The sequence below is a fragment of the Pecten maximus genome, chromosome 3 (genome assembly GCF_902652985.1).
Source record: "Pecten maximus chromosome 3, xPecMax1.1, whole genome shotgun sequence".
In the NCBI taxonomy this organism is placed as follows: domain Eukaryota; kingdom Metazoa; phylum Mollusca; class Bivalvia; order Pectinida; family Pectinidae; genus Pecten; species Pecten maximus.
In genome coordinates this window covers 28,192,213-28,219,310 of record NC_047017.1, presented here as the reverse complement: position 1 = coordinate 28,219,310, position 27,098 = coordinate 28,192,213, and the positions used below count along the sequence as shown (strand labels likewise).

At 35.0% G+C, this 27,098-nt stretch overlaps 2 protein-coding genes across 4 annotated transcripts in view; one reads left to right on the top strand and one right to left on the bottom strand.

Annotated features, from left to right (window-relative positions):
- Nucleotides 1-16,782, bottom strand: part of LOC117323800 (kinesin light chain-like) — a 54,657-nt gene extending 37,875 nt beyond the window's left edge. The window contains exons 1-2 of one of the 3 annotated variants that reach the window (XM_033879254.1): nucleotides 16,503-16,782; nucleotides 9,853-9,923 (exon numbers count right to left, since the gene is read on the bottom strand). In XM_033879254.1, the coding sequence (XP_033735145.1) occupies nucleotides 9,853-9,893 (41 nt within the window). In that variant the 5' untranslated portion in view covers nucleotides 9,894-9,923; nucleotides 16,503-16,782. Of the gene's footprint in view, nucleotides 1-3,542; nucleotides 3,667-9,852; nucleotides 9,924-16,502 lie in introns of those variants that run through there. The other 2 variants (XM_033879256.1, XM_033879255.1) reach the window with 2 other exon arrangements.
- Nucleotides 16,783-16,813: 31 nt separating this feature from the next.
- Nucleotides 16,814-26,202, top strand: LOC117323801 (eukaryotic translation initiation factor 5-like). Its single transcript, XM_033879257.1, has 12 exons — nucleotides 16,814-16,889; nucleotides 17,012-17,167; nucleotides 18,187-18,424; nucleotides 18,906-18,987; nucleotides 20,413-20,585; nucleotides 21,096-21,206; nucleotides 21,681-21,860; nucleotides 22,284-22,454; nucleotides 24,015-24,176; nucleotides 24,346-24,513; nucleotides 24,748-24,879; nucleotides 25,420-26,202. The coding sequence occupies exons 3-12, from the start codon at nucleotides 18,350-18,352 to the stop codon at nucleotides 25,513-25,515; spliced, it is 1,350 nt and encodes a 449-aa protein (XP_033735148.1). The 5' UTR covers nucleotides 16,814-16,889; nucleotides 17,012-17,167; nucleotides 18,187-18,349; the 3' UTR covers nucleotides 25,516-26,202.
- Nucleotides 26,203-27,098: the final 896 nt, after the last annotated feature.

Genomic DNA, 27,098 nt, shown 5'->3' with positions numbered 1-27,098 from the left:
TTATAGCCTATTTGACCCATGTGACCTTGAATGAAGGTCAAGGTTAATTATTTGAACAAACTTGGAAGCCCTTCACCCCAGTATGCTACAGGCCCAATATGAAGTTCCTGGGCCTCTTGGTTATTGAGAAGAAGTTGTTTAAATGAAAAAGTTGACGCCGGACGGACGGACGACGGACGCCGCACCATGGCATAAGCTCACTTGCCCTTCGGGCAGGTGAGCTAAAAATCTTTCTTCCACTACAAAGCTTATTTATTTGTTGCAAATGTTTTCTTACACTTCCAATAAACAGTTTCTTCTTCTGACATAACATTATATAATTACAAACAAACAAACAAAATTCTTAAAAAGTGTATTATATTATCCAGATACAAAGTGTATAGAAACCTCTAGCTAATAGTCCAGAAGATGATGATATATACCAAGATAGCAAAGCTTACAGCATTCAAACAAAACTCGCAATCATTTGTATTTACATCTGGTTTTCTTCACACTCTTGACTATCTTATCATATTTTTTTTTCAATTAAACTCTATTTTACCAACTTTATATAAATCACTATAGACAGAGAGCACTTGCTTCATTGTACGAGTTTTTACATTGTATTAGTCAACAATAACGTCGTTACACTATCAATATTACTTTGGGGAGTATGAGGAGTTGAAGGTTGCACAAGCTAAGACATTCAAGATACATGCATTATACATTTCAATACAAATTAAGAGAAAGATTCAGTAAAGAAAAAAAAAAGAGAGAGAGAGAGAGAGAGAGAGAGAGAGGAAAATTAAAACTGCACCATACAGGTGTTTTGTCTTTCTAGGACATATCAGTGACACTAAGTAAGTATTCATACCTAGCTATATAGGGGGCAATGGAGGAATTACACTGTGGTCCCACCACTTCACACTCACTAGCTAGCCACACTTTCCTTGCAGTATAACCTAATGCTGTGTACAGAGGGAATTAGTGTATTTACCACGAGTATATATTATTGTAACACACACTGGTTTGAAGTCTAACACCTTTTATATTAAATCTATAAGATTTGGCATAGAGCTAGATTGACCTTCGCAGAACTTGAGAATCAGAAGTCAACACCTGCACAATACCTCAGCTAGGACTGTACATGTACCATTATATCTTGCCAAATATGTTGTAAAGGATATTTGAAAGAGGAAACCTGTGATAAATCATATTGTATAGCTATGAGATCATGTTACAAGGAGAAATAATTAAATAATACATTGGACGAATATCAAATCCAAAACTTGGAAGATTTCTGGGTTATTTAACTTATTTTTGTGTACAGTATATTCTTACAATATTTACACATTTCTTCCATAATTGCCATTAAATTTAAAACAGAATTCAAATTTTATTTGATAATATTCACAAAGGCAATACAAATGTGACCATAATTTTGTTCATTGAAAAGTATAATTTATTTCCGGAAAAGTGCCAAGTAGAAAATTAACACTAGTCCTTTTTGACCGAAATAAATCTAGCAGCAGATCTAGACAGTCTGGCCAAAAACAGGAATAATCCTACCAACTATTTAACACAGCATAATAATGCATATATCATAATGTTACAATAATATTAAATATGGGACTCAAGTATTTCTTTTTATCCAGTATAATTCAGGATATATGTAGTTCTAGACAGTGACAAATCTGCAGTGCAAGATAAAGGGCTTAGGGCTTTAAAAAGTGCAGACAGATCAGAAACTTTTAAAAGGTAATTTAAGCCATTGGCTAGTTTTTACCTAATGACAACTTTGAATCCTTCAATTAATGCAATGAATGTGGCTTAATTGCTTCAACAAATACCGGTATATGTCAACACAGGTCCTAACCTGACATGTCTCCAAGCAGACTAAATATAGGACACAATGTATGTCAACACAGGTCCTAACCTGACATGTCTCCAAGTAGACTAAATATAGGACACAATGTATGTCAACAAAGGTCCTAACCTGACATGTCTCCAAGCAGACTAAATATAGGACACAACGTATGTCAACATAGGTCCTAACTTGACATGTATGTAGACAGACTAAATATAGGACGAAATGTACGTCAACACAGGTCCTAACCTGACATGTCTCCAAGCAGACTAAATATAGGACACAACGTATGTCAACATAAGTCCTAACTTGACATGTATGTAGACAGACTAAATATAGGACGAAATGTATGTCAACACAGGTCCTAACCTGGCATGTCTCCAGGCAAACAATATACAGGACACAAGGTGTGTCAACAAAGGTCCTAACCTAACATGTATATAGGCAGATTAAATTAGGAAGCAATGATTTAACAAGGTACTACCAGTAATATGAATATGTAGCCCTGCCTTAAATAGCTAAAATTACTTTATTAACCAATGAAATACCATATGTTTAATTTTTGGGGAGAGAGAGAGAGTTAATATATACATAAATGTATGTGACAATCTGTGATAGAGAACCAACTTTTAAGCAATAACTGTAAGAACATGAAGTGACTGTACACTTTATTCCTTAATGACATGAAGGAGCTCCTATATACCAGAACCAGACTTGGAATCAGGGGAGCTAATTCCCCACAACCAAGCAAAGCTAATGTCCCCCCCGATTTCCCTATATATACTCAGCTTAAATGAACAGTGCTTGGGGACTATTAATCCTCTTTACACTATATATATCCCTACAGACAAGAATTTTCCTGATATAAATTATGATGATTTATAAAGAAATGGTGAAGTCAATGTAATTTCCTTTTATGAGTTAAGTTCCTTTCAGGCTGTCGGATAAAATGGTTTATTGTGATTACTCGCGTAGTTGCATCAGGTGAGGAGGAAGTGGATGAATCTGATTGGTTGATTATACACTTCTATGACAACGCCATAAGGTTGATATTTACATCTTATTGTCGATTATAATTTACCTGAACAAATAAAAGTCTGTGCTTCAATATAGGCTGCAGCAACCTAAACCAGAGTCCTATATGTATACCATGGTGGTGACTCAACTACTGGTCATACCTCAGGGAGAATATAAAACACCTTACCAGCCAGGCAGGTAAGCCATGTATATATACTGTATACGCTTGATGAACATTCTCATTAATGTATACACACAACACAACAGAATACACATAAAGACAAGTTTCAAAAGATGAATAAAAAGTATGATTTTCATGAATCGTATCATCACAAGACGTTATACTATCGTCATATTTTACCTACTCGTGCAAGCACAACCCACATCATGAATGTTTATGTCCTATTTATGTACAAAATATGATTAATGTTGCCCGTCAAAATCACAATGTATTATACACCTATGCAGGTAGTGCACGATAGCCATATCTAACAAATCTCTCAGAAAAAATAATCGCCACAATCATGTCTAATACAGGAGTGTATAGCAACAAATTACGACATCACTGATTATGCATGATTCAGCATAGGCTGAGGAGACTGGTTGGATAACCTTCTAAAGACGACACATCCTGACCCACACTTTAGAAAAACAGAGGTAGAGATCTATGGAGACTTACATTCGGTAGGCCTTAACAGTTTCTGTCTCCATGACGCGAGGTAGGGTTTACTCCAATATCGCCTCTACGTCCTAAGGATCCACACGATAGCCACCATGGCAGAAGCAGTCCACAAGAATACAGGACATCCCAAACTCATGCTTACCAAGGGGTAGCAAGTAGTGACAACGTCAATAAATATCGCCAATTATTGTCATATACTGTCTTACAACCAACAAAAGTGCTTGGGAAAATTTCCCTTTTCATTAGAAATGAGAAGTTTTGCCACTGCAGTTTATTTAGGGCAGGTAAGAAAAAGCTGGGGGATGATGTGTCACCTGTACTGTGAATGGTCTGGACCCAGATTCTACCATCCCTGAGCTTGCAGCAAGCTAGTCACATATTATAATGCTCTCCACACAACCAGATGCTGGCTATTGATTTTGTACTATACAGAACTATGTATTGATCCAGGAGCCAGGCAGGCTCTGTACTGGGGTATGATGTCACCTTTTGAATAATTTATGTTTATGGAGTATACATAATATGTTACAGTATACACAAATGAAACATTTCACTCATTGTGTCATTCATGAAGGCTCAAACATCAATATCACATTGCTCATCAATGTACAATAATGTAACACTGATCTCCAATGTCATTTGTAAAAGATCCATAACCATACTGATAAGAATATAACATATTCAAAACGGACAAAGGAATGGTAAAACATCATCAGCATTCCATTAAAAATATTCGGGATTTTTCCACGGGAAGTACGGTCATCAGTGTATGTGTACATTGAAGAGATATCATTGGAGTTGTTTGGTTTCACCAAGAAACTCTCCTTAAGGTCATTTGCAAAATGCCAATGAATATTCTATTATTGCTAAGGAAATATATAGCATGTGCAATTTTTTATGTGTAAATTGCAAAAATAGGATGGCAATCGATCATGAATGTATTTGTAGCTGCAAATGACCACAGAAGATTAGTCTAACCCTGTAACATGGCAGTGAATTCCTGTACGTCAATATCAATAATATTCTGGGAAATGAACATAAAAACAAAATGTAAATGTATTCAGTCTGCACATGACTGGGTTGAAGAAGAAAGTTTGCTGCTGTGGGATCTACCATTGATCGTAGTTCCGAGTTTAACCACTGTGTCTATTGTCTACACCCAAGTCAAGTGGTCTCTGAATGCGTACTACACACAAAGGTCCTAAAGCTCACAAAGACCACAGAATTACTATGTTAACATATAGCTGCAAGTTTGTTAGTGTATTGTCAAATATGTATATTGGTTTCATCATAAGACTAAAGTTCTCGATTGGTTTGGATTTTTCAGTGTTCTATGATCAATTGTATTCCTCTTAAACTTCAGTACCATATAAAAGCATAGCATACAAAGCATAAACCAATCTTGCTATCTAATTCTTATGTATTTTTTAGTAGCAACCCACACCAACAACCCCGATATACATAGCTATCACAGTCCCCAATATAGACTACCATAGCCATCACAGTCCCCAATATTGACTACCATATATATATAGCTATCACAGTCCCCAATATTGACTACCATATATATATAGCTATCACAGTCCCCAATATTGACTACCATATATATATAGCTATCACACTCCCCAATATTGACTACCATATATATATAGCTATCACAGTCCCCAATATTGACTACCATATATATATAGCTATCACAGTCCCCAATATAGACTACCATATATATATAGCTATCACAGTCCCCAATATTGACTACCATATATATATAGCTATCACACTCCCCAATATTGACTACCATAGCCATCATAGTCCCCAATATAGACTACCATAGCCATCATAGTCCCCAATATAGACTACCATAGCTATCATAGTCCCCAATATAGACTACCATATAGCTATCACAGTCCCCAATATAGACTACCATAGCCATCACAGTCCCCAATATAGACTACCATATAGCTATCACAGTCCCCAATATAGACTACCATAGATATCACAGTCCCCAATATAGACTACCATAGCCATCTCAGTCCCCATTATAGACTACCATAGCTATCACAGTCCCCAATATAGACTACCATAGCCATCATAGTCCCCAATATAGACTACCATAGCCATCATAGTCCCCAATATAGACTACCATAGCCATCATAGTCCCCAATATAGACTACCATAGCTATCACAGTCCCCAATATAGACTACCATAGCCATCATAGTCCCCAATATAGACTACCATAGCCATCATAGTCCCCAATATAGACTACCATAGCTATCATAGTCCCCAATATTGACTACCATAGCCATCATAGTCCCCAATATAGACTACCATAGCTATCATAGTCCCCAATATAGACTACCATAGCTATCATAGTCCCCAATATAGACTACCATAGATATCACAGTCCCCAATATAGACTACCATAGCTATCACAGTCCCCAATATAGACTACCATAGATATCACAGTCCCCAATATAGACTACCATATAGCTATCACAGTCCCCAATATAGACTACCATAGATATCACAGTCCCCAATATAGACTACCATAGCTATCACAGTCCCCAATATAGACTACCATAGCTATCATAGTCCCCAATATAGACTACCATATAGCTATCACAGTCCCCAATATAGACTACCATAGCCATCACAGTCCCCAATATAGACTACCATAGCCATCATAGTCCCCAATATAGACTACCATAGCCATCATAGTCCCCAATATAGACTACCATAGCCATCATAGTCCCCAATATAGACTACCATAGCTATCACAGTCCCCAATATAGACTACCATAGCTATCACAGTCCCCAATATAGACTACCATAGCCATCATAGTCCCCAATATAGACTACCATAGCTATCACAGTCCCCAATATAGACTACCATAGCTATCACAGTCCCCAATATTGACTACCATAGCCATCATAGTCCCGAATATAGACTACCATATAGCTATCAGTTCCCAATATAGAATACCATAGATATAGCAATCGCCAACAGAATTCCATAGCTATAGCACACGCAGTCCTCAACAGAATTTCATAGCTATAGCACACGCAATCCGAACAGAATACCATAGCTATAGCAGTCCGCAACAGAATTCCAAAGCTATAGCAGTCTGCAACAGAATTCCATAGCTATAGCAGTCCCCAATATAGAAACCATGTATAGCTATCAAAGTCCCCAACAGAATTCCAGAGCTATATATAGCAGTCCAACAGAATTCCAGAGCTATATATAGCAGTCCAACAGAATTCCATAGCTATAGCAGTCCAACAGAATTCCATAGCTATCGCAGTCCCCAACAGAATTTCATAGCTATAGCATATGTAGTCCCCCAACAGAATTTCATAGCTATAGCATATGTAGTCCCCCAACAGAATTTCATAGCTATAGCAGTCCCCAACAGAATTCCATAGCTATAGCAGTCCCCAACAGAATTTCATAGCTATAGCAGTCCCAACAGAATTTCATAGCTATAGCAGTCCCCAACAGAATTTCATAGCTATAGCATATGTAGTCCCCCAACAGAATTTCATAGCTATAGCATATGTAGTCCCCCAACAGAATTTCATAGCTATAGCAGTCCCCAAAACAGAATTTCATAGCTATAGCAGTCCCCAAAACAGAATTCCATAGCTATAGCAGTCCCCAAAACAGAATTTCATAGCTATAGCAGTCCCCAAAACAGAATTCCATAGCTATAGCAGTCCCCAACAGAATGTCATAGCTATAGCAGTCCCCAAAACAGAATTCCATAGCTATAGCAGTCCCCAACAGAATTTCATAGCTATAACAGTCCTCAACAGAATTTCATAGCTATAGCAGTCCTCAACAAAATTTCATAGCTATAACAGTCCCCAACAGAATTTCATAGCTATAGCAGTCCCCAACAGAATTTCATAGCTATAACAGTCCCCAAAACAGAATTCCATAGCTATAGCAGTCCCCAACAGAATTTCATAGCTATAACATATGTAGTCCCCCAACAGAATTTCATAGCTATAGCAGTCCCCAACAGAATTTCATAGCTATAGCAGTCCCCAACAGAATTTCATAGCTATAACAGTCCTCAACAGAATTTCATAGCTATAGCAGTCCCCAACAGAATTTCATAGCTATAACAGTCCCCAAAACAGAATTCCATAGCTATAGCAGTCCCCAACAGAATTTCATAGCTATAGCAGTCCCCAACAGAATTTCATAGCTATAACAGTCCCCAAAACAGAATTCCATAGCTATAACAGTCCCCAAAACAGAATTCCATAGCTATAGCAGTCCCCAACAGAATTTCATAGCTATAGCAGTCCTCAACAGAATTTCATAGCTAACACAGATTCACAGTAATACAGTAATAGAAGGTAGAATTTTACACATATGAAACTCTATTTCAAAGATCAGCCTTTTAAAAATATCATATCAACAGATTTCTTTAAAAAGCTATACTTATAAAACATCAGAAACCACCTTCTTATTACGCCCTAACCCCTCTAATTTCAACAGTGAAGCTTTTCCAAAATGATTCCAGAAATGAGACCCCTAATGTGATGAAAGGGAACATAATGGTGCAAATTCTACTTTTTTGTAAAAAAGTGACCTTGACCTTTGACTGATCACATTATCATTCAAAACAAACATCAGTTTTTATTAAAATCTATTAAGAAATATGGCCACTAGAAAGACAACAATCATATAGGATCAAAATGCCTATGGACCTTGACAGTCATCTAACTATAAAGACTAGTATATACAAATAGTCATCTAACTATAAAGACTACTAGTATATACAAATAGCTGACACTATACAGTCACAGTGCAAACATTTCTTTTTGTCATACACAAAATCTTGAAAATGAGGTCATCTTAAAAATAGACTGGTCTCAAAACCTGGGAATGTTTTTATGAACAAAAACATGTCTCCCCTTCTTCCTAATTAGGCATTCAATATTTGTGCACTCAATTAACCTTTGACCTAACAAGAGGCCCATGGGCCTTAACGGTCACCTGAGATTAGAAATATTTCAGTTAATTTAATTGACCCTTTTTGGCCCCGCCTATCAGCCCCTAGGGGTCAGTCAGTGCCAACATATGCATATTATCAAACTTTCATCCCATGCTGATAATGTTAACCAAGTTAGAATGAATTCCAATCAAAATCAAACAAATCAGTCAAAAATGTGATTTCCCTATATAAACTATAGTAAATTTTACCCCCTCCCCAGGGGCAAACGTGAGACCCAAGGGTCATGAAATTCACAATTTTGGTAAAGTACCTTTAGACCCTTCCATTTATGAAGAGTATTTGATTCGATCAGATCTGAGAGAAGAGAAGAAGATTTTTGAAATTTCTGTCAATTTGACCCTTTTTAACCCCGCCCATTAGCCCCTTGGGTCAGTCAGGGCCAACATGTGCATGCCATCAAACTGTCATCCCATGCTGATAATGTTAACCAAGTTAGAATGAATTCAAATCGAAATCAAACAAATTAGAGTCCAAAATGTGATTTCCCTATATAAACTATACTAAATTTTACCCCCTCCCCAGGGGCAAACTTGAGACCCCTGGGTCATGAAATTCACAATTTTGGTAAAGCACCTTAAGACCCTTCCATCTATGAAGAGTGTTTGATTCCACCATATCTGAGAGTAGAGAAGAAGATTTTTGAAGTTTTAGTCAATTTGACCCATTTTAGCCCCGCCCCTCAGGCCCCTAGGGGGTGGGGACCATATAATTCACAATTTTGGTTGACCTTTATATTTAGCCATAGAAGCTTCCAGCCAAATTTCATTGAATTTGGTTTAGGGGTTTTGGAGAAGAAGTCAAAAATGTAAATTGTTTACGGACGGACGACGACGGAAAAAAGGGGATTAGAATAGGTCACTTGAGACTTTGTCTCAGGTGACCTAAAAAGATAAGATTATTTTAATCTCATGAAATGACACCAAATTCAAAATGCTTTTTCACATATCTCAGAAAACTTGCATCTTGACTGGTTTTAATGTCAAATTGTGGAAGGCAAAATCAACAGTGGTTTAACTTTATGAGGTGTAACGTTCATATTTTGACATGAAAATTGTTTTATGCTGGCTCATGATCAGCCTTTGAAAAACACTCCAGCGTATATTACACTAGTGGTATACATTGAAAAATAAAACAAATTCACTGGATAACTGTCTAAAAATAAGCTGCAACAGATATATACAATGTTAACAATTTGCTATAATTGTAAGCTTTCTAGGCACTGGGCAGATCAATAAGCATATATTTGCTATATTAATATGATATAGATAATTAGTTTTACCTATCTTCTTCAGACATCCCTGCTGACTGTGAGGTGTCCATGCTTTCAGGTTAAAGGCAGGTATACATTGCCTGAAAATGGCAGGATATATATATCATGCAGTAATATATCCAGACACCAAAATTACAACCGATCAAAACAATACAGTTTACTGGCACCCTCTTCAGTTATCTCCCTTGCATGCTCTACAAAGAGGATAAGTAGCAAAAAGGGTCAATATAGCTGCCATCATCTTATGCACATTAGACACGGTTTGCCTGAAGGCATTTAATTAAGCCAAACTTAATATCCTCTTGATTTGTTCAGCAGCCAAAAAGTACATTTAATCTTTATTCCGAAATCTATCCCTTCGTGTGCATTGGGGTTTTCCGTGTCTAAAATTAGCAATGAATACGTCATTGGATATAGAAATTAACCAATGAGAATCCACTTGGTATCCACTACTGTCTTCTGAGCAGAGAACAGTCCAGTTGGAGAGTAGAGAACTAAGGAGGGAACCAGTAAAACAAATACAACAAATCAGAACAATCAAGCAGAAATACAACAGATCAGGACAATGATCAAGCAGAAATACAACAGATCAGAACAACAATCAAGCAGAAATATCTTTAATGTCTTTATCTGCATGTCATATTGTATTATTGTATAATAGCAGGAAGGACGTTCAGTAGGCCCTTGACTAAGTTGAGGGTGTGTAGTATCCCTAACAAGATTTCACTCTTTAATAATTAGTCAATAATAGGAATACCACCTACATTACTCTACCCATTGCTAGGTTTCATATCTATGATTATAATAAGAGTTTTGACAGCACATATAGTTGACATGTTTTGATCTTCAGAATTTTATTTTAAATTCAAAGGTCTACTTAAAGCCGTTTAATAGTGTTATAGCAAGACAAATATTTCAAATTACAGGACAAAGAGGACACACATTGGCAGTCTTTGATATTGAGAATATTTACTACTTTTCTAAAAAATAATTTGCAAACAAAAAATTTTCTACAGGTATTTTTTTTTCATTTTTGGAGATGGAAAAATAATCTGCAAAGAAATGAAAAAGAAGCAAACCAGAAGACATTGACATCATTCTAATATCTTCAATTATATGATCATCACCCTTAAAAATAGAAGGTCCATTTGGTAACCTGCATGTTTGTTTACAAAACTATTATCAAATGGGTATACCCTATCTGATTATAATTAACAATAATGTATGCAGCAAATACAACTACCTGGTACTTCTTTTATCTTTACTTCATATATCTAGCAGACAAATTTACAGATTTCAATGCAGTGGATGAAAATGGATGATAGCACCGCTCTCAGTGTTTCAAAAAGATAGAGAGGATTCAATGGAAACTCATACTGTATAGGTACATATTTTACTTTACTTCAAATATTTTTTAGCACTAGTGTGTTATGTCACATCATGTGCAATATATAACAATTTAATACAGTATGATTAAGAAATACTTTATCAGCATGCAGTAATGATTAATACTGGGAGCATTAAAACAGACATCAATTCAGCTCCTGGTTATTGGTTTAAATCAGGCATTAATTCAGCTCCTGGTTATTGGTTTAAATCAGGCATTAACTCAGCTCCTGGTTATTGGTTTAAATTGGGCATTAATTCAGCTCCTGGTTATTGGTTTAAATCAGGCATTAACTCAGCTCCTGGTTATTGGTTTAAATTGGGCATTAATTCAGTTCCTGGTAATTGGTTTAAATCAGGCATTAACTCAGCTCCTGGTTATTGGTTTAAATTGGGCATTAATTCAGTTCCTGGTCATTGGTTTAAATCAGGCATTAACTCAGCTCCTGGTTATTGGTTTAAATCAGGCATTAACTCAGCTCCTGGTTATTGGTTTAAATTGGGCATTAATTCAGCTCCTGGTTATTGGTTTAAATCAGGCATTAACTCAGCTACTGGTTATTGGTTTAAATTGGGCATTAACTCAGCTACTGGTTATTGGTTTAAATCAGGCATTAACTCAGCTACTGGTTATTGGTTTAAATCAGGCATTAACTCAGCTACTGGTTATTGGTTTAAATCAGGCATTAACTCAGCTCCTGGTTATTGGTTTAAATTGGGCATTAACTCAGCTACTGGTTATTGGTTTAAATTGGGCATTAACTCAGCTACTGGTTATTAGTTTCCAAACAAGTCTCAACACATGCAACTTCATTTATTAAAAAAAGTCCTTATAAACATTGATAATATGAAGCCTATCTTACCTTTTTTTTAATTTACACTAATCTCCTCACAATAGCTCATACTGTTAAATAAAACTACATTAAATTCAGTCTTGGAGTGGATTATTCTTATATTTTTCATTAGTTTTATGTGATATCGTGCAACAGAAACCAAAAACCTCGGACATCTTTAATTTACTGTAACGACCTGATCAGGAGACTGAAAATGACCTGATCAGGATACTGAAAACAACCTGATCTGGATCAATACTGTAAAGACCTAATCAAGAGACTGAAAACAACCTGATCTGGATACTGAAACAAAAACATTTTCATCCTATTTTTACATCCTGATGCCATCAACTGAAAGGGAATAACAAGATTTATGGTAAACAAAGTAACCAAGGCTAAAATGGTTGTAAAATGGAGTGTTAGGTACACCAAATTTATAATTGTATGGATATGAACTATATATATATAATCATCAGAGACAGTTTGTTACTGGTCAGTCTGTATTCTGCCATTTTGCATTTACAAAAAAGATGGGAAAATCAAGATTTGCAAAATAGTGATCACTTCAACTCTAATAATCAAAGGCTGTTACTAACAACAGCAAAAATTGCTGGAACAATAACCTCTGCAATATTATATATGATCAAAAGTTGCATAATTTACTACCTGGTGAAAAAAATACATTGAAAGATATATTTAATACTGAAAAGATTGGTTAGTTAGAAACTTGATGTATCTGAACCAGAAGTATATATTGCAACTTTATGGTTTATAGAAAATTTGAATCCTTTTTCAAGATTTTTCCTGGACTTTCATGTCATTAAATTCAAGGAATTTTTTAAGACTTTTAGCTTAGTTGGGAAAGTGATCAACTTTTGTTGAAATTAAGTCAGTTATATAACACAGTAAAAAGTTCAACACATTCTATTGCATAACAATATCATAGTACAATTAAATACACATCAACTGTGACAATCACTAAAAAAAAAGAGAATGAATATACCTCATAATCACAACATTGATTATGCAGATTTTGTGAATATGTAAGTAAAATAATTATCTTTTGTATTTTATTTTAACTCAAAAGACATCAATTCAATGACTTTTCAAGTCCAAATTCCAAGACTTTTGGAAGCATAACACCGAAATTCAAGACTGAAAATCAAGAACTTTTCATAGATCAGCATCGGGTCTTCTTTGAGCATCAACTATTTACTATAGTCAGACTTTTTCAACTAATGTATATACCCGGTATATTTGTATAAACAACGACCAAACACTGATGTGCTTCCAAATGGTGACAAATGTGCAAGTGAAGTCTAGATGCTGTAGTTGGACCAAAGGAAATCTATGGTCGAGCCACAGTGACTTGACATGGACATTGTAATTTAACTTCTTGTACACACGCCCAAATGCAGAATTACTGTTACATGTAACCAAAATGAGTACACTTTTGCTATAGTTTGATCAGTCTGTGAACCATCTCAGGAACCGACATCAAAAAGAGATAATTGGTGACGTAAAAGCGTTCCAAAAATAGTTAATTTACTGACGACAATTTTGATATTCTTCTTCTGTGATAACCATAAATGGATCTTTTTTCATGAACAAAATGATAAGTACTTGTCTGGTGACCTGAGGTAGAGTAAGAATATACATACCCAGCCTTCAGCTAACACCTCGACTGGGTATAATTATAAGTTCTAGTGTAACAACGCCAGACTTCGGTACTATTAATCAGCTTTTATTGCTCTAAAATGCATTACTATTTTAATTCATGTACTTCAATACATACATTCATCAGTGAGTATGGTATATATTTGCCAGTACAGTATGTCCTAAACTACACTAAGTTGTCATATCATATCAATTTTAAGGGTTTATGGTAATGCATGTGAGATACCATTCATATCCATAAACATAAATACAAATGTATAATGTCACATGCATGTAGGTCATTTCTCAATGTATGTAATATTTGTAATATATCCTAGATTGGCAAGGAAACTATTTTCGCCAAATTACACTGAAATACCGTATTTGACCTAATAAGGGCACCCTACATTTTTTCAAGGAAATAAATCTTTGACCGAGTGTCAAAATGGTGTTCAAAAGTAATAATTCATGTGAAATGTTTTGCTACTCTATGTGTTCAATTTTCTTCAGCAAATTAAGTAACTGGAAGACAAGTTTTCGCCACATTTTGTCTATTCCTACAGATGACATGTTAGTGCAAAGAGCACCCAAAACTAAACACACATACAAATAATAACTTGCCATCTTTATATGAAGATAAAGTAAAAGACTTCATTCTTGTTGATAAATAACTTTTGTTCAGAACAGAAAGCTAGTAAAAGACATTGTGAATCAATTATTAGGTCAAAGAAAACGATGTCTGATATGATCTGGGAAATCACCTGTGTCTATATATAGAACACAAAAGAGTTCCATTTGAACATAAATGGCGGAACACACGATTCTCCGGTCTAAAGATCAGCTGGCATGGTTTACAAGTTTACAGGAATATTCAAGTGATGTTTTAAGCTTAATATATGATAATGAATAGATATCTTCATCTGAAATATTTTTATGACTGTATATTTTACAGTTTCCACAGCCTTGGGTATTCTGCTATAAGGTATAGTCCGTTTCATAAAACTTCAGAATAACTACTCTTAATAAGGGCAACCCCACAGTCAATTACCTGCACCCTGCTTAGGTCAAATACGGTAAGTATGTCCAACATACATTACAAGGATTTACTACATTGGTGCACATGGAACCCAATTGTAGCTTCCACAACATGTACACCTGTGATAAAGTTAATTATAAGCTCAGCTGATTTGGGTAGTCATCTTTATAGTCACTATAGTTGATGCTGAAAGTAGGCCTGTGTATGAACCACAAATTTTTTTTTTTGATACTTTCCCACATGCAAATACATTTTATTTTTGCAATTTGTGATGTATCGCGACTAAACAAAATACGCCGTACACCAAAAATACATTGGGAAAATAACGTTTATAGTGATTTGGCTATTTGTATTTAGAAATACATACATTGCTCCAACTTGCAAATAATAGGCTAGTTTGCATATCATACGCAAGTTTGTGGTTTCGCCCTACTTGATAAAGTGTTTTAAATAGAATAACTATATCTATAGTAAAAGAACATAAATAAACAGCAATTTTAGCTATATATCACTATACCAAACCAAGGCCACAATTAAAATATGTGTTTCCCCTTACCCGACCGACCCACCAAATCCTGCAGACTCGAATATTTTTTTACATAATTTTTTTTTATTCGTTTCGATTTTAAAAAAATTTGCAATCTGTAATTTGCATCAACCACAGAGGTTTGAGGTTCAGAGCTGATGACATTTAATGGGGAACGAACAAGACATCCACAACACTGCCATGCTTGGGTTTTTTTCGTCTAAAATATTGACAATGCTAAAGCAGAAATCAGCGCTAGACGATGAATTCTTTACAATATGTTTGTCAGCGAATGTTGTGTGTGACAAACTAACATAAACCCTGATAAAAGAGCAAGAATTTAGATTATAATGTCAATACGACATGGCAGGAAATTAATCAAGACATGATCGACGAGGCAGGATTTTCTTAAAAAAATGTCTGTTTTGCTCAGTGATTCCTTAAATGAAGCAACCTCTTTTTGGTTTATACTTCTGGTAGTTTTTGACAGTTTATATATTCAATGTTTTAAAATTCTTTAGTGTCTGAAGTTATATTGTCATAAGATTTTTTTTCATTTTGTTTTACATGATACCATTTAACAATTCCAGTCTGATAATAATAAGCTCTCATTTTACTTTTGTTCCAATTTCTTTCTTTTTTTATTTCAATTATAAGAGTGTATTAAACAATGTATTCATACCTCCATAAGCATTTAATATCTTCATTATTGAAAAAAAAATCCTTACCAACTATTATATAGCTTTGCAAGTTCAAAACATAGGGTCGGGCAAGAGGAATTCGAAAAAGACATTTTCAAATGTGACTTGACGAAAATATAAGATTCATTTGATAAAAATGCATGCGTGCAGATGTCAATAAACAACATTTGAACATATTGCAAGTATAGTTTTCATCAGAATAAATTCCGTTTAAAATTTCAATGCAATATGTTCAAATGTTTATAAACATCCCCCAGCGAGTTTCATGTGTAGCTTTTACGCGCATGCATTTTAATCCAAAAAATGTTGTTTTTCGCCAGTTTTGTATAGCTAAATGCCTAGGCTATATATATATACAGTAGCGATAAATTCACGTGCCCAATGCAACCAGACGGCTGACGAACGGTCCCAAGAGCACCTGTTTGCAAAAATACCGGTAAAACTATAAGGACACGCAATTACTGATATTAAAACTATAAAAGGGAGACATGACTGGCTAACATTTTTTCTTTTCAACCCACCTAAGTTGTCAAAAATAACAGGAGGCAGAGATGGCTCGAGATTTGGTAAACAAATCGTTTGATGAGGTGGTAATCTGTCAAAAACACTTTTCCGTAAGGACTTGTCTTATTTTGCAGTTATATTGCCAGATCATAGACCTGAACGATCCACTCACGAACGCACATAACATTTGCGATTTCTCAATCCACATCGCACATTTTTAAGTCTGCATTTCAGATTATTTGGAATGATCTTTCTGTCGAGGTTCCTCACTCCCCTTCCCGTGTGACCATCCTGGCAATATGGCGGAATGTATTAGATCTCGCATTTTATCGCGGAACTTTAATTCTCTCGAGAACGAAGTCTACATCCGGGATCTCGTGACCAGCACAAGTTGGAATTCTTGGGTGAGTGTCGAACGTGTTCGTAATAATTTGTTGAAATTGTTGTCTGACAGTCCTTTATTTTTCGAAAAAATTGCCTTGTTACAGAAGTTGACTTTTTACAACAATTTTTTGTCTTTTCACAGATTTTGACGAAACATCTTGGCTCCGTCGGGGCGTTTTTATATCGACATATTGGGACAAGTCCCAGCAACCTGCGTAGGCATTACCTCGGCTCCGGATATCTTTTTCATATAACACCACTTTGACAACCTTTTTTATGACGTTTTTGAGTATTGACGGTGAGTATACATTATACATAAAATGAAACAAGTTTTGAAACATAAATCTTTTGCTTTGGTGTTGGAATATTTCCTCTCATTATAAATCCAGTTCAAGGTTACTTTGTCGCGACAAAGTGGCCATATTGAAAACACGTGGACATGGGATTGGCTCATTTGGTTTAAACTTTCATCATAATTTGACGAAACATTTTTCATTCGTATGATCAGTTTATATATATCTCACATATTGAAGGTAAGCTAAAAGATAGACTGATGTTTGAAAATATTCAATGAATTAGTTAGTGTGAGAATTTTTGGCGCGTTTCCAGAGGCAGAGACCATTGGCTGTCGATAAAATATGCTGAACGGAACTTATTATGTTGACTTGATATTTACGTCATCCATGAAATTACTCTTTTCTTTATTCCGTTCTGAATAAAGTAAGGATATTGGGTAATCACCAGCAATTGCGTATCGAAAAAAATAAATAAAAAGAATTTTGATTCGAAATAATTTAGACTAAGATTAGAGATAAATTTTATACATTTACCATATTGTCACATGAAATATTTTTGTTATTCTGTGCGTCATCATCAATTTTGGGTATTCTTGATTTAACAGAAATTTCCAATGAAATAAACTTTTGATGTATGATTTTTTTTAATAGAATTCACCTCTTCTACTGACCATATGGCAGTTGTCATATATACTCGACTGGGATTGAAAACTTTAACGGCTATTGCACAATTCTATTGAATACATTGAAGTAATTTGATGACAGTACATATACAAACATACATATATTGTCATAACGGTTCAACAATACCAAGCATGTCTCATTACTAATCTTTATGTTTGTTCAAAAGAATTTTAACCATCAAGGTTTGATAGTTTTATCTTATTCTAAACCTAAAGTCAAAGGAATCTTTAAACAAATAACTTTCCTGTCATTTAACCAGATATGATACCAATTAAAGTTGAAATGAGCCAGTGTACTTTTATACCAATGTGTCATTTCATTGCTACTCTTGTTTCAGGGCCATTGCCGTGGCACAAAGGAAAGATTGCTTCCACACATTCGGATCAAACTATAGACCCTTTAATTAGTTTTATGAATTTCCAACGGTATTGTTGCCATTTGTTTTGTACGGGCAGTGGAATTCACAGAAAGCACAGGTCGTCTAACACAAGTAATTCACAATGGCTAGCCTCAACATCAATAGTGAGGTCACCGACCCTTTCTACAGGTACAAGATGCCTCGTCTCCTAGCTAAGGTAATTGTTTTATCATGTTTTTGAACAAGTGTATATATACAGAGATGAAAATGTTCAGCCGATTGGCTGATTTCAGCCTTTTTGAGAATATCAGTGTATTAAAATGTAAACTTGTAATTTTTCCCATTGAAAAGATTGAGTAATCTAATTTTCAGCCTTTTTGCCCTTAGTCCATTTTCATCTCTGTATATAATAGAGTTTAGGTCATAATTAATTTGTCCTTGTCTGTTTCAAATAATTCATTATCAGGGCATCCAGTTGACCCTTGACTTTTAGCAATTTCAGAAGTCAAATCACTATTTCTGAGCAATCTGAAGGGTCAAAACATATGTCAAATAGACATGTCCCTTCAAACCCAAGAGTCTAATCTCAATTTGGGGAGTCAAAAAAATACTCTCAAGGGTCTACTGGATGCCCTGATTATGTATATTTAATTATATCCACAATGAAAATTAATTTTACATTATGATTTAAACAACAGGTTGAAGGCAAGGGCAATGGAATTAAAACAGTCATTGTTAATATGGTTGAGGTCGCCAAAGCATTGGACCGACCACCAACATGTAAGTATTAACAGTGGTTTTCAGTAATTTTTATCTGGTTATTTTTAACATATGATGCCTTTGGCACCTGCCGTTATAGTCGTGGTAGGAAAATGTTGTTAGTGACACTTATGTTTCCGGCTAACAACTTCCGGTTTCTGTCATACAAATGATATACATCCGCAGCCTAATATAGTTCCAATTTTGATAGCAATTATTGACACGATTTAACTGATGTAAACCGTGTTTACTGCAATTATTCAAAATGAAATATGAATGTTCTAGACTATTTTAGAGTATAAATATAAACATTTTCCTCGTCAGTATATGTAATTTTGTCGGCGTAGGATTACGTAGTTCTGTCCCGATCCTGTCTTGAAAACGAAAGTAAAAAAATCAGTTTGATCGTCGTGGAAATTTACATGCATTCACAGAGAAACTATCCACATGTCTTGGACTCGTATGTTCATCCTGAGTTTATATGCAGGAACATTTCATATAAGCCTAAAACCAACCCTATTTACGTAGTCAAAAATGCACCCGAGCATTCCAGGAGATAACTTCAGCTGTCACGTGACTCATCACTAATCGGCCAAAATGGCGGTTATGTCTAATGTAACGAAACCAACGACCGTTTGCAGTTTCATATTCATTTGTATGTCGCTAGAATATGCAATAATTATCACCAGGAATTGAAGGCAAGTTGTAACATTGTAACAAACTACATTGCCGTTTTTCGTGAGGATTTTATTAAATAAGGTTATTATTTGTTTATTTGAAAGGAATCTAATGATTATGATCCGTGACTGATGTACTGGCGTCAATGTCAAAACTAGATATGTCTCGTCGGACAACGTGACCGCAATTTTCTATCAGAGTTAAAATATGTTACTAGGGGTCATAAAATAGATGTTTGCTAGGCCTAATTAACATCTTATAGCATAAATGAAATTTAAAAAACTTAGGGCTGTGTACATCGTGGAATTTATCTTTGGTAGTACAACATGTTCTGTTAATAGACCAATTTGTCGTTCAGTTGATTTTTTTCAAAGTTTACAAGCAGCTTTACAGATTCAGGAGTTTATCAATAATCTTCCACAAGCATTAAAGAAATAGGGAAAGAACTATACTCAGCTATTGGAAAGTTGTCAGCAGATAAATATGTTATACACGTTTTCTTGAATATATATAGAATAGGAATAACCAGATTAAGACATTTCATCTGATACAAATGTAACTGACTATAAAATTCAATTTTAGATTTCTTATCATATGACCTCAGACCCTGACGTTTCTCGGGGCCTTTGGCCCTTTGATTGATAAGATGGCATGGCAATGTCCTAGAATGTCTCAAATTTTATCTTGACTGCTTTCATTTACTTGAATTCTGTACATATCACATTTAAAAGAAAAATAAGAATATAATGAACTATTCTTTTTTTCCAGATCCCACCAAATATTTTGGCTGTGAACTTGGCGCTCAAACTCAATTTGATTACAAGAATGAGCGATACATTGTTAACGGTTCACATGATGCCCAAAAGCTTCAGTTACTTCTAGATGGCTTCATTAAAAGATTTGTGCTTTGTCCAGAATGTTCAAATCCAGAAACTAAATTTGTAAGTATCGAACGTGTTTTGACAGTGTTAATAAATAAAAATTAGTGTTTGTGTTACATCATTTGATGTTAAATCCTTTTGGTGATTTGTTCTTTTGTCATATTGATCTTTATAAAAACATAAAGGTGTTGCTTAATTTCTTACACGTCTGCTTCAAACAAATCATGTGATAGGATATGTGTGCATTTGTTATGAAATTTGTTTCAAGCCAATATAAGAATATATTTATGATACATCATGTTCAGAGGATGCGATGCATACTGATAGAATTTGATCTTTGACATTGTGTACTGAAATGCATTGAAATACATGTGTTTGAGAATGTCTTGACCAATATTTCATTCAAGTACATCATGTGAAAAACAATCAAAAGAAAGATCATGTCTGTTGTGCGATAACAACTTGACTGACTTAAAATAAATAAAATAGTCAGGGGAAAAACTGTTGTTTACAAACAACCAAACACACAGTGAACGTTTTGGATGTAGTCTTTATTAAATTTTATTACAGACAGTGAAGAAGACGACTATTGCCCAGCGGTGCATTGCTTGTGGCTTTTCAGGCCAGGTTGACATGAGACATAAACTGACCACATTCATCTTAAAGAACCCTCCTGATTTTGTAAGTTTTCACTTTTACACAAACTAACATTTATCTTCTTTCTAATTATATTGTTGATCAAAAGGAAACTAAATGGGCAAATAATGATTTTCTGGTAATAATTTCAGAATATTGATACTGTAAGCATATTTGGTTCCTTTCTTTGCTCGCCAGGATGAAGTCCTAGGTTTTTACAAAACAGTGTTGTGTCAATACTGATGAAGATACAGCTTAAGTTCTCACATGTGTATTCCTTGTCACAAGACCTTCCTAATGGTACTACATTTGTTTGCCTTGGCCATGACCTTTGACCTACTTACCTTTTAGACACCTTATTCTGAATTTCAACCCCCTCATCAAACTTTGTTGTCTTCTGACAACGCCTGTTTCATGAACTAAGGATTAATTTATTTTAAGTCTGAATGCGAGTAATGAATGGTATATTTGTGGATGTAGGTTACATTGAAGTTTTATGAAATTTTATTATGGTTGTAGGATCCATCAGCTGCTACACCAACTAAAGGTGGTAAGAAAAGCAAGAAAGAGAAATCTAACAAGAAACATGTGAATGGGGATGCTGATGAGAAGGATCGTGCTAGCCCTGAGGCAAATGCTCAGGAACAGATGGCAGCTCAGCGTGCAAGTGGGGGAGTTGTGGATGCCCCACCTGAAGTTGTAAGTACCATGTCTGAAAAATAAGAATGTAATGGCTTCCGCTGCTGCCACTTCTTGCATGTATGAAATATTGAGATGCAATGCTTTTTCCTCATTTGGAACACGATTAGAAGGGTTTATTTGGAAGAAAAATCAAGGTAGTGAATTCAGAAGGAAATTTCAGTGGCATTACCAATACAATTTAAAAAATGTGTTCAACAAATAGTGTCATAAATGTAAAAGTTTGGACAGGATTTTCAGCAAACCCTCAGCTTTTTCACAATTTCAGAAGTCAATTGCAAATCTGAATGAAACAGAAAAGTACTACATATCCTTTAAAAGAAGAACTCATTTTGGGAAGTCAAAAACATACCCTCGGTCCTGATAGATATATGTAGTTTCAAGTGATGGGGAAAAAAATGATTTATAAAACTCTGTCCTCAGGATAATCAAGATGATGATGGAGAAGACTGGATTCCAGATGAAGATATAACAGCAGATGCCATTAAACAAAGGATGGAAGAACTCAGTGATGCTGCAAAGATTATGGCCTTGTCAGATGACCTAGAAAAATCTCAAGATGACCGACTGGAAATGTTTTACCAGTTTGTGAAGGTAAACATCAAGCTCATCATTTACTTTATGATGCAGTTTAATTTGACTAAAATTACATTCAATAAAAATCTATGAAATATTTAATTTTTAGTGCATCGGTTTACATCACTGACTATATTCAGGGTATGATGAAATATCATTTGGATTCCCCTACAGAATTCTATGATTGAATAATCCTTTTCTGACCTGATGGTAGTTCTGTGTATATTCCCAGTAATATTTCGGATCATGAAATACATCAACTATTACCATTCTTAATCAGAAACATTGTTGGCAAAATAAGGTCTCAGTAGTTGTACTGATGTTGGTTGATTTTGCTGTTCATTTCTGTATACTACAGTATTAAGCTTTCTTTTCGCAATCTTTGCTATCATAGTCTACAGCTCCATTATTATTGTATTGACTAACACAGGGCTTGCAGTTGACCCTTGACTTTTAGCAATTTCAGTAGTCATCACCATTTCTTTGAAATCTAAAGGGTCAAAGCATATTGAATAGATAGAGCAAAGATGAAAACATTTTCTTACAAATTTATATCATATAGGAAACTTAACTTCACATTCTTTTACAACATGATCAATTTGTTTGGATGCATAACAATATTGACCCTCAGCTGTTTGTTAATTAATACTATTGTTAAAATGTGTCATCTTAATTTTTCTTTTTTTTTAAATTTTTTTTTTAATGAGTAGAGGGTTCTGATATTTTTCTGTCAAACTGCAGGAACAGAAGTAAAATTCCCGGAAAGTTTTGGTTTTGTAATTGTATAATGAATCGGATTACATCAGGGTATGATGAAATATCATTTGGATTCCCCTACAGAATTCTATGATTGAATAATCCGTTTCTGACCTGATGGTAGTTCTATATATTTCCAGTAACTTTTCAGATTATGAAATACGTCAAATATTACTTATTATTCTGAAACGTTTTTGGCAAAGTGAGGACTCAACAGTTCTATTTCTCATTAAAAAATGCATCACTTGCTTGACATTAGTCCATTTTGCTGTTCATTTATGTACATATATTACAGTATTAATCTATCTATTCTCGAGGTCAAATCAATGGTTTTTTTATGTGTATAATTGTGGTAATTTTGCTATCTTGGATTATATGGTTCTGTTATGATTACATTGGCTATCGGATAGAGCATAGATAAATATTCCATTGTTAAAATGTATTTCATGATGACTTTTAAATTTAATTACATTATGAGCAGAGAGTCATGATATTTTTTTGTTGAACTGCAGAAACTAGAGTTGAAATTCCTGGAAAGCTTTGGTTTTCAACTGTATAGTGCTTTGGTTTACATCGGGGTATGAAGAAATATCATTTGGATTCCCCTACAGAATTCTATGATTGAATAATCCTTACCTGACCTGATGGAACTTTGCACCTCTTGTTTTTAAAACATTATTTCACTACAAATATTGCATTATAGGGTTCTCCATTAGGAACCATGAATACTTTATTGAGCTATCAGTGATGTTTTCAAGTGTAGATAAAAAAAATGTAATACTCAGATTCTTAGTTACTTTAACAAAATACTTAACTTTGCAGTCCAAGCGCGACAGTAACAACATGGCTGCCGTGGAGAAGGACATCGTAGCAGAGGCAGAGAGACTGGAAGTTAAGGATAAAAGCGTTCTGATTCTGGTAGAACTGCTGTTGGACACAAAGATCCTGACTCAGATCAAACAGCATCGCCGTCTTTTCTTAAGGGTATGGATTGCTTTTCTAAGAAATATTGATGAAGAACTTTGGGTTCTATGAGTCTGTGTGATCCATTGTTGGGCCACAAAAGGTAGTAGTTGACTTGTTTGTATCTATAATTGTTTTATTGTTTTGCTATTTGACTTTTGTCTGTGATCTAAACATATTTGATTTGTAGTTTTGTCATGAAAACCACAAAGCACAAAAATACCTGATGGGAGGACTGGAGCAGTTGGTGGGGAAAGTGCATGCTGAATTGTTGCTACCCAAAATGCCACATATTCTTAAGGCCCTGTACGACTCGGATATTCTAGAGGAGGAAATTATCCTTGACTGGGACAAGAAGGTAATTTATAACTGGATCCAATGATCACAATATCTAATCTTCATTCTTATTTGTAATCTGTAAGTTCAACAGTTGAGTATATTCCAATAATCAGATATCAGGTGAAAGAGCTCTGAAGGGTAGTGGACTTGTTGATTATTACTCTGAGACTAGAGTTAATTCAAGTCTGTATCACTATCTATAAAATACGTACATAGTACTTTAAATTCAACACTGTAACTTAATGGTTGACAGGTTTCCAAGAAGTATGTACAGGACAAGAAAGTGGTTCAGGAAATACACGAGAAAGCTGCACCTTTCATTAAATGGCTTAAGGAAGCCGAGGAGGAGGAAAGTGAAAGCGGGGAAGAGGATGAGAATATTGAGGTTTGTAGTTTGAGTGACAGGTTACGCATTGGAGTTCATGTGTTATGTATTCGATAGCACAACCCAAATTTTAATATGGCTGAATAATTATCCATTTTCTGTTAATATTGGATATTGCTTACCATAATTATTAACTCTGCCATCAGTTTCCTCCTCAAGATCTATCATATAACCACAATTACTTTAATACGCAGAAATTTCTATGTATGTCCGTGAAATATTAAAGGATATGCTTGAACACAAAGTGTTCATAGTTAATTTTTCGACAAAATGCTTTGGACTCTCTGCAACTGCTGCTTGTTGGTGATATGAAAACATATAATATACACTGATATGATTTTGTTTTCCGTGCCTGACACGAGTGATACCCTTCCACATGATGATAATGTGTATGTATTAAGTATGAATGTGGTAAAAATATACTTTGTAAAATGCACTCGTTAGGCCTATTTCCTGTTACAAAACAGAAATGGTTAAATTCTGTAGCTGGTATTGTAGCACTTTGAAAATTTCTGACTTGAATTTTTGTTTTGTTCACAGGTTGTGTATTCAACCTCAGGAAGGGTTGGACAGCAGACGGAGGCACCTGCCGCGCCCGTGGACACTGGTCCAGAGATCGATATTGATGCCATTTAAACTTTTATAGAGTTTTATTTTATTATTCCTTGTATACATCCCCCATTTAGTACACAAGGTCGTGGGAGAAACCTCACTATTGTATGCTATCTTTAATATATATATTTATATTTGTACAGGAAACTTAAGTACTGCACTTCTTTTCCAATTCTGGATATTCTTTGTTTTGATTTTTTCTGAAGGAGGCCTTCTTACATTTACTGTGATGGAACATGATGTGAATAACTTGGTGGATTAAAGCTAATGACAATGTGATATTTTATTGGACACAGACTGTTACAAGGTGTCGGTGGAATCTTGTATAGGGCAATTCACATTTAAAATCATGCGTGTCATTTGTAGTACTGCTGTGAAGTCATTTTTGGGATTAATATTGCATGTGATTTGTCATAATTGATTACTTGTACATACAAATCAAATCATAACATTTGGAATGGGCCAATAATTATCAGATGTACTGGTATTGTTGTAAGCAGATTTTGTGCTGTAACTAGACAGAAAAGCAAATTGTACAGACATCATTTTTGTGCTAGCGAGTGCTTATATTGCTTTTCAATTATAAAAATGAATTGTTGACACATAATGATTCCATCATTGTTATCTTTCTTGAAGTTCTTAGATCTTCATTGCAGAAATTTGTAGTAATTTTGGTCGCAGTGGTGTTAATAAAAAGTACTGAGAATGCTATCTTTGTTTTGGTTGATGATCTTATGACAAGATAATGGTTTTACACACCTTAGTCCTTGCATGCAAGATGCAGAAGGAAGAGAAAATCATTGGGAGTAGGCCTATAAGATTAAAAGCCGTTGACAGGTGAGAGAAGGTCACACCATTATATATGCTGTCCTGTATGTGATGGTCATTCTAGTGAAAAAGTTGGAAACGTGCCCACCTCCAATTTTGTTTGTTTATCCGACTGATCTCAATTGCAACTTCAAATTAGGTGTTATTTTAATTAAGATTTCACACATGACCTTTGGTACAACTTTGTGTTATAGATAAATGGAACGTTTACTACATTGATACTAAATATGAGGAATGACCTAGGACCTATCTGTTGACCTTTGCCATAAATTCCTGGTGTAAGAGTTGATCCGTCTTCGTTGACTATTGACCTTCAACAGAAACTCTGTGCAAGATATGACCTATGGTGATAGATATTGACCTTGACATATCTTTGAAGGTATGAGCACAGCGATTGTTAAAGGCGAGTAGATTTTGGGATTTTTACCTGGTGTCATTTTGATGCCCTAATATCTGGCCTTCATTTGAGAGTTCACCATTGTGAGGAAGGCATTATAGGTGACCGGAAGTGGTGTCTTCAGTAGTATGCTTCAGTGAGGCACAGACATTTGTATAATAATAGTTAGATAGTTGGCATCAGCTCCACGCTGTCGCAAGATATTCTGCAACCTCCCAAAACGGCATTGGCGGTTTTTTAAACAGCCATAGCTGTTGATAGAATGGTAACAATGCTGTTCAAGTTAGTGTTATAAATGAAAAGTGTACCCCAGGGATAATAATTGATGAAATAACTTGATACACTGTAGTATAGAGATATATGCAAATGGAAAGTATACAGC

Bases quoted from the DNA above. Each gene is read 5' to 3' on its own strand.
- LOC117323801 (XM_033879257.1), top strand. From the start codon at position 18,350: ATGGCTAGCCTCAACATCAATAGTGAGGTCACCGACCCTTTCTACAGG. The intron at 21,861-22,283 runs GTAAGTACCATG...CTCTGTCCTCAG, and splicing joins TGGATGCCCCACCTGAAGTT to GATAATCAAGATGATGATGG. The intron at 24,880-25,419 runs GTTTGTAGTTTG...TTTTGTTCACAG, and splicing joins AAGAGGATGAGAATATTGAG to GTTGTGTATTCAACCTCAGG.